Raw genomic sequence first — 7,947 nt, forward strand, 5'->3', positions numbered from 1 at the left:
AAAGAAAGAACAAGTGACAGGCCAACAACAATGAGAAAGTGTGACCCCACTATGCATCCCAACTTTCAAGGAACATTAATTACATAACTAATGGCAGACACTTTGAAGCTTGTTGATTGTTGTAAACATGTTAAAGCTTCATTGCTTCAGTTAACCAGCAATCAGTGAAGACTTTAACTTGGATATTCATTATGTATTCATGGCGACATTTTGAACCCTGCTCCTGGCAGAAATTGTGCATCATGGTTGTTGACTTATTGTGTGTTTATTAGTAAAGAGGATCAAAATTACTTCCAATTGTTTTTTTTTTTTTTTTTCACCATGGCAATATTTTAAAGAACAATAAAGACTTCTGTTTTAAATGACCATTACATACTTCAAATTTTTAGGGTTCAATTTGACATCAAACAAAAGAGTTATTCACAACAAACTTCCAATCATATGAGCCAATAAAAAATATAACAACAATTATTGACAAATATACAATACCTCGCCTTTGATCGAGCATCGATAAGCTGATATGTCTTTTCCTCGATATTATTTCTCACCTGAGAAAAGAAACTATTAGCAATCAAATAAAATAAAAAATGAACAAGAAACAAATGGTACCTAATATAACACAAGAATTTATTCAATGACAGAGCATGTTATACAACCTCGTATTTTGCTAAATCAAGGTTGCATTGTGTTTATAGCATTATAAGCATGATAGATAAGGAATGTTACCAACCAAACCAGCACACATTATGATAGTCTTCTTTTTACTGGCTAGGAGGGGTTCACTACTTACTAGATCCAATTTATCGTAGACAATGTAGTACATTGCCTAGTACTTTTTATTTCCTTTTTTCCAATTATATACAGGAATCAAGATGCGCTGAGAACAGTGATGCCTTCCTACATCATGAGAATAGATAGCATGCTAGGGGAGTGTAGGACTTCTACAGTGGATGAGAAGCGGGAAGGGGTTCAATATACAACATCCAAAGTTCAAAAACATCACTTCAATCTGTCATAATGATGTTACAACGATGAAGTCACTTTCTTTTCGAGAGAATGACTTCTCAGTGCTTAACACAGCAATACATGGTATGCGAAACTACGAAAGCAACATAGGTTACTTGCATAATTTTTCCCCTTTCTCTTTAAATAAGGATTAAATGAACTGCCTTCTTTAAGAAACTGATTAACTCCATGAAACTTTTCAGCAAGGGTGAATTATAAACTTATATGAAATTTATTTTTAATAAATTATTTATAAAAGCTACTCAAATAAATCAGGAGGATAAACAGACCTCATAGATCAACATACAAACATTGCTTCATGTTTGCCCAATTCCTTTATAGCTTATATATCTATTAAATAATTTGAGAAAGCCCCTACCACCTTTACCCATAAGAGAGCCAACAATTTTATTTTACCCCACAATACAGCACATGGGACAGCAACACCATTAAATATAAGACCATTCTACTCAAGCAACATAATCTGCAATTCTTGCCATAACTGCATTTTTACCTAAGCAGCTTCTTCTTTCACAACTATACCCCACAAAACACATCTGTAAGTCTGTAACGACTCTACGTTACAAGACTTACAACCATCTGCACAAAAGAAATCCAGCGCTGCAGAATTCTACAGACCTATCACCAAAATTAGCAAAAACATTTGTATGCTAGTGACATCACCTGGTCAAGTGTCCACACAAGATGAGGCTGATAGTTGGTCTGAAAGGTGATTGGCCCAACCTGGGAAAGCAAATGCAATGAGGTTTAAGGTTCATTGAAGGTTCTTAAAAAGCAATATATCAAAGCATAAAAGAGAAAGAGATTAGAGAGAAGATGTTTTTAGCAAAAATGGATGGACCGACTGAAACATGCAGCGACCTTCAAACACTTAGTTCACATAATAAAATATGCCACAGAATCAAAGATTTATTTTGTTGAGTGTCATTTTGTCTGAAGTGCATTTTTCATAGTTAGAAGATCCTTTTCTGGTTCTCTAATTCCTCCTTACATTATCTTTATGGAAATGTATCGATAACTGGGATTATGGAGAAGGTGGGAACTAATGAAAAGCAAATAACAAGTACCTGTTGTCCGTGATATACTTTTTCAATGGCCTCACTGGCAGCACTAGCTTTTAAGATAGCATCACCAGAAGCACTGGATTCAACATCATATCCTAACGCACGCCATCGGGGTAGACCTCCATCCAACACCCAAATTCTTTCATGCCCAAATACTCTAAACATCCTTTAAATTCAAGTAAACATAATTCATTATTTCCATAACTCGGGTAGATCCCCAAAATAAAATAAAAATTAAAAAAGGATCTCCCACACAAACTCCAGTCCTCACCACCAAACACGAGCTGCACTAAATATGCCCTTTCCATCATAGACTACAACTCCATCTTTATTCTCTATGCCAAGGGCTGAAACAGCAGCGGCAAAAGCTTCTTCAGAAGGCAACATGTGTGGTAGCTGAAACAATACAAAAACATAATCAAAATTCAAGAGTTTCTCATTTCAAACTCAACGACAATGTTAAAGTTTTAAATCAATTTTGACAGACAAGTGCACACAGAAGATCAGTTTCAAGTCATCAGTAATAACAGAGTTAACATAAGAAAATTAAATATACTTTCGTGTTACAGCCTGACATAACACAACTTTACAACCTCAATTTAGCCATATAATATTTATAGGGAGCGACGATCCAGGAGCGGATTCCCCACCGGCAGGGGGACAGGAGACGGCCATCTCAAGGTCGTTTTCCTCATGCTTTGCATAATACCAAATAACACAGCCCCTGGGCTTTTGCGCCTGTGTACATGTTGCGCTGAACCGAAGTAGCCATTTGCTCAGTCTTTTTCCTTAGCTTAAGATGAGTTCATAGGCACAGTACAGGTTTCGGGGAAAACATGAAAGCGATCACTACACTAGAGGAGGGCAAGACATGACCGCGACTTAAGATTCAAGTACCGTTAAAAAGACTAAAAGAACGACGAACTCATACTAATGCTAGGACTTGTCGTAAGAAAATTTGAAAATGAACAGAAAAGTCATAAAGCTAAGGTCTTCTCCTGTCGTCAATCTTACTAGTCGTTGTCTCCACTAGCTGTAGAGCGAAGCTAGGCATTCCAGCTAAAAGCAGCAGCAACTAGAGCATAGTTACAACCTCAGTTTTCAATTATCAAAGGAATATCAAAAAAATATCCTCTATCATAGAAAATTGGCAATAGGAAAGGAAACCTAAAACACTCGCTATATGCCAAAGGTTTAACCATACAAAGATTATTTACTTGATTAATTTTATTTCCATAATCTTCTGTCGGTCATAGGCCATATAAACAAGACTAACATTGTACATGTTTTTTCCAACAATTCAACCTGCTATGTAAACAAAGGCAGCTAGCAGATACTGAGATATTTTTTTAACTTGTAAAATAAAAACTTACATTTGTAGTTTGATCTGCAATGCCATCCACATCAAAGAAAAGGGCACCAGGAATATGTGCGACCTGTGCACACGAGAAATTGGTTCACTTGAGAACATAGACAATACCTTAAGGAGTTATGTACCTTGATAAAGTAGGCAATATACTAACGACAACATATAAAAAACTTAGCTAGCTAATAATATTACAATTAATATAAAATCAACCTGATACTCCTGAATTGGGTTCCTTTGCTCATCGGGCATGTACCAAGATGCATCCACCACCTGAAAATGAAAAGGGGGCATAATATATAATTGTAATTTAGATATTGCAAGTTTTAACAAACAATTCTAATAACTTTGTATCTTTTTTAAACCATGATTAAGAAATAGTAGCTGTATCATAACCTAACAATCAGTATCGGCTAATTATGTCATATATTATGTCAAATCTCTAATCAATGAAGACCGCTTACTATAAGTTATATAGAACTTTCTACATAAGGGTTTGAATTTCTAGCTTCGCCCCTGAAGCTAAGTACATAAAATCTGAAGCAAGTACCTTTATGTCAGGTTGCCTGAGATTAACATGAAGCCATTCAACTGAAACCACAGGTTCACTTGTAGACAAGGCCTGTGTAGAATAAGATTTTCCTCCAGAGTTCATCGATGATACTACACATGAAAACCAACGAGTTCGCGGTACTGAATTATAGCAACCTACTAGCCCGTTGCACCTTAAACTAAAAGCCCTTGTCTGCAAATTATTAATCAAGCTGCATTAATTGATGATAAACTTAAATACAAAATCCAAAATTTAGCATTCGAATCGACGAATTCCGAGCATAGCCCACCAAGATTCTACCCAATTGAATATGAAATTCATAGAAATTAAGCACATCAAAAAAAAAAAAAAAATCTACCCAATAGAATATGAAATTCATAGAAATTAAGCACGTCAAAAAGAAGATATGAGTTGCAGCATCTAAAAGACCAAGAAAACGGAATTGAAGTGACGAATCAATAATTACTGAAAACCCAACAAAAAAAATACATATAAAATCGGCATATTAATTACATAAATAAAAATAAAGAAAAGTAAAGCTTACATGGAAGAAATGAGGTGAAAATTGAGGTTTGAGGAAAAGAGAGAGGGAAGAAGAATGAAGGAGGCGAGTGTTAAGGAGAATTTTGGAGAAGAGGGCAGACGCCATGAATATGAAAGTAGTGGTGCAACAAGTATTGAGAGAGCATATAGAAGTAGCGGCAGATTCACAACACTTTGACGGAGCAGCGAGAGTCGAGAGGGGCTGAGGTCTGATTGATTAACGTTTAACGATTTGTTAGGTTCAATTATAACCAATTAATCCTATCACTTCACTAATAAATAAAGTCGGTCTCGCAATCAGGTCACGAGACAGCGATACTTGACATTCCAATTTTTCGCCAAGTGTCACATGCCACAAACACGTAAGCAGTTTTTAGATAGTTTTTGTAAGATAAGATTAAAAAGTTATTATATAAAAATATATACTACCTCCGGTTTTTTTTATGTGCAACTTTTGTCATTTTAGTCCGCTCACTATTATGGGCAACTTTCTCTTTTATTTCTATTTTGGGTTAAAAAAAACACTGAAAATTACTATATTACCCTTAATTAAAAATTCAGATTTTTATACTTTTACCCCTTATTACCCATAACCCCCACTTAACTCCATTAACCTAAATTACCCTAATCTAATCACTCCCTCCATTTATTCCTCCCAACCGACACAACTCTCCATCTTCCCAACCACCTGATTAAAACTGATCTAGATTCTTCTTCTGAAGAACCCTAGATCTGATTCTTCATCTTCCTCCTTTCTTTCGCCTTCCTCCTTTCTGTCGCCTTCCTCATTTCTTTCACCTTCCTCTCCAGTTTACATCATGACATCTCCCATTCCCTCATCTTTCCTTCCGAAACCAGAGGCCCACTTTTCCATGAATGACCTTGATCCACTAATTGACGCCCATATTGGCACCGACGACAACAGCGAGGCCACTTTTATCAAGTCCCTCATTAATGATATCAACAGAGGCGATGATTTTCCCCGTCGCCTATACGCGCATGAAGATGGGCCAAGCTGTTGTTCGCTGACCACTTTCAAGGCGTTAGGGGAAGTTCTGAAGAATATTGATGAGGCTGAGCAAAAAACGAAGGAGGAGGGTGTAGGCGAGTCCCGTGGCCAAAAAAAGCTTGATTTTGATGTTGTTCGTGTAGATCTGGGGTCCCAAAGTGAGGATGGTAGTGTTGCGCCCCTTCCCAAGGCCCGATCTAAGCCTTCCAGGCCACCGACGAAGATTAGGCCACGTAGGAAGGCGGCCTTGGTGGCTCTGAGGCGTATTTGGGGTTTGCCGGATCGAGACTTCGTCGTGCTTTCCTCTGATGAGGAGGCTGAGCACTGACCCTTGCGTAACTCTTCCTAACCCTAACTCTTTAATTTTTGAACTAGCTCTGGATTGAATCTGGCCAAAAGTAACCCAGATGTACTTGTTAACCTCTGGATTGAATGTGTCATAAGAGTCTTTCACCTTTTGAACTAGCTCATCTAAGTCTTTAGGAAAAGACTGATATTGCAATGATTGTATAGACCTAAACAGCCCTAAATCAAGCACATTCAAATCAGGTGATTGTGCTGGCTGAAAAATAAATTGAATGTTGAAGCTATTTGTGGTAGTAGCTTCAATGAACTCTGCATCCCTTGGAACTTGGTGAGGCCTTGCATTGTCCCATTGGATTACCACATCCTTGGCCAGACTTTCTGGCCACTTTGACTTGATGGCTGGGATAACTTTTGTGAGCAGCATCTTCCTGATAACTTCTCTGTTTATATTCTGGAGTGCCTTTGTTTCCAAAGTCCCTCTTGGCCTTTTCTTGCTTGATTTCTGTGCTACTTGTTGCAAAGTGAATGGGAAGATGCCATACTTCCCATCATGTAACATTTCTCCATTTATGCCATATAATGGCTTCCCTATAATTGCCATGAACATTGCCTTGAGTTTGAATCTTCTTGACTGAACTGCCATGTAAGGATCCTCCTCACTTGGCAGTAGATAAAACCTCCTTTTATCAGGGTTCAAGTAGAACCACTTCTCATCATAGTGTATGGCATTCCTCATGTCAACAAATGTGGGGTCCTGATTTCCTGTAAATGGATTTATGTGTGACAAAATCCATCTTAGTCTGGCCACCTTATGGCCTGATGACAATGCTGGCTTGTTGCAGGCTGTGTGTGTTCTTAGCCTTCCTCTCCTCTTCAAATTGTGAACTGTGCTATGACTGATCTTCAGTGCTCCTGCATAGCTCCTTTTAGTCTGCCTTAAATGTAATGGGACTGACTGTAGAATTTCATCAGAAATTTCCATTGGATTTCTCCCTGTTCTGCCAATTTTTTTAGTCCTGACATCAATCAAGTCCCCTTCTGCCAGCTGTTTCTTTATATCTGTGAATATTCTTGTTATTGTTGATTTGTGTACGTTGAATTGAGTTGATAACTGCTTCAAGTGACCCCTAGGTAATCTGCCATTGTTCATTTTCACCAATATTGCATCTACAATTTGCCTTTTCTTTTTCATTGGCAGTTGCTTCCTGCATACAATTTGTTGTTGCATTTGTTGGGGTTGTTGTTGCATTTGTTGGGGTTGTTATTGCATTTGTTGTGGTTGTTGTGGCATTTGTTGTGGTTGTTGTTGCATTTGTGAGGAATCAACCTCACCTTCACTGTCTAGCTGTTGTTGTTCTTTGTCTTGGCTACCATCCATGCTGTCATCTTCTGATTCATACCCCCAAAAGCCTGCATCCTGCATTTCTTCTTCTTCTTCAAACCACAACTCTGCCATCTGTTCTTCATTTAGTATGTGTTCAACATCGAAAAAAACAGAATCACCATACTCTGCCATGTGTTTGTGTTAATCAGCACAGGGAGATGATGATGAGGGGCCTGCTGATTTTTTGTGGGGTGAAGATGAAGATGATACCCAGATGTGCTTCAATGACAGCAGGGCAGCCTTTTTTTGTAAATCTTTGAACAGTGTAGTTAGTGTGTAATTAAACCAACCGTAGCGGTGAACGTAGAAATCTGTAATTTTTTGGGATGAAACTCTGATTTTTGCTGGAATGTTTCACCCAGCTTCTAACATTAATGGCTGTAATTAATTTTGTGACAATGGAGGCTGCCTTTATAGCCTTATTAAATGTTGAAATTTGGGGGGCAAAGTCGAAAAGGAGACTGATTTTATAGCCTCCCTTGATGTTTAAAAAAATTTCAGTTTGGCAGATTTTTTTGAAAAAATGGGGGGAAACAAATTTTACATGAAAAATTTGTCAACTTCTGTTTTTGTCAGATTTAATTGAGGGGGAAAATTTGGATTTGTACTTTTGGCCAGATTTTCCCACCAAAATACTTTGTGGGTGGCCACACTTTCTCTCTCCTTCCCCTTTAATTAAACCCACTCACGTTTATT

The 7,947-nt window shown here is 37.7% G+C and overlaps 2 protein-coding genes across 3 annotated transcripts in view; both read right to left on the reverse strand.

Annotated features, from left to right (window-relative positions):
- Nucleotides 1-4,784, reverse strand: part of LOC110722399 (thiosulfate/3-mercaptopyruvate sulfurtransferase 2) — an 8,193-nt gene extending 3,409 nt beyond the window's left edge. For both annotated transcript variants that reach the window (XM_021901666.1, XM_021901665.1), the window contains exons 1-8: nt 4,554-4,784; nt 4,007-4,201; nt 3,670-3,729; nt 3,464-3,526; nt 2,362-2,486; nt 2,094-2,256; nt 1,690-1,749; nt 490-548 (exon numbers count right to left, since the gene is read on the reverse strand). In XM_021901666.1, coding sequence (XP_021757358.1) covers nt 490-548; nt 1,690-1,749; nt 2,094-2,256; nt 2,362-2,486; nt 3,464-3,526; nt 3,670-3,729; nt 4,007-4,201; nt 4,554-4,658 — 830 coding nt within the window. In that variant the 5' untranslated portion in view covers nt 4,659-4,784. The remainder of the gene's footprint in view (nt 1-489; nt 549-1,689; nt 1,750-2,093; nt 2,257-2,361; nt 2,487-3,463; nt 3,527-3,669; nt 3,730-4,006; nt 4,202-4,553) is intronic.
- Nucleotides 4,785-5,363: 579 nt separating this feature from the next.
- Nucleotides 5,364-7,116, reverse strand: LOC110722469. Its single transcript, XM_021901739.1, has 2 exons — nt 5,891-7,116; nt 5,364-5,607 (listed from the first exon to the last, which is right to left on the reverse strand). The coding sequence occupies exons 1-2, from the start codon at nt 7,114-7,116 to the stop codon at nt 5,364-5,366; spliced, it is 1,470 nt and encodes a 489-aa protein (XP_021757431.1).
- Nucleotides 7,117-7,947: the final 831 nt, after the last annotated feature.

Source organism: Chenopodium quinoa, unplaced genomic scaffold (assembly GCF_001683475.1).
Source record: "Chenopodium quinoa cultivar QQ74 unplaced genomic scaffold, ASM168347v1, whole genome shotgun sequence".
NCBI classification, from domain to species: domain Eukaryota; kingdom Viridiplantae; phylum Streptophyta; class Magnoliopsida; order Caryophyllales; family Amaranthaceae; genus Chenopodium; species Chenopodium quinoa.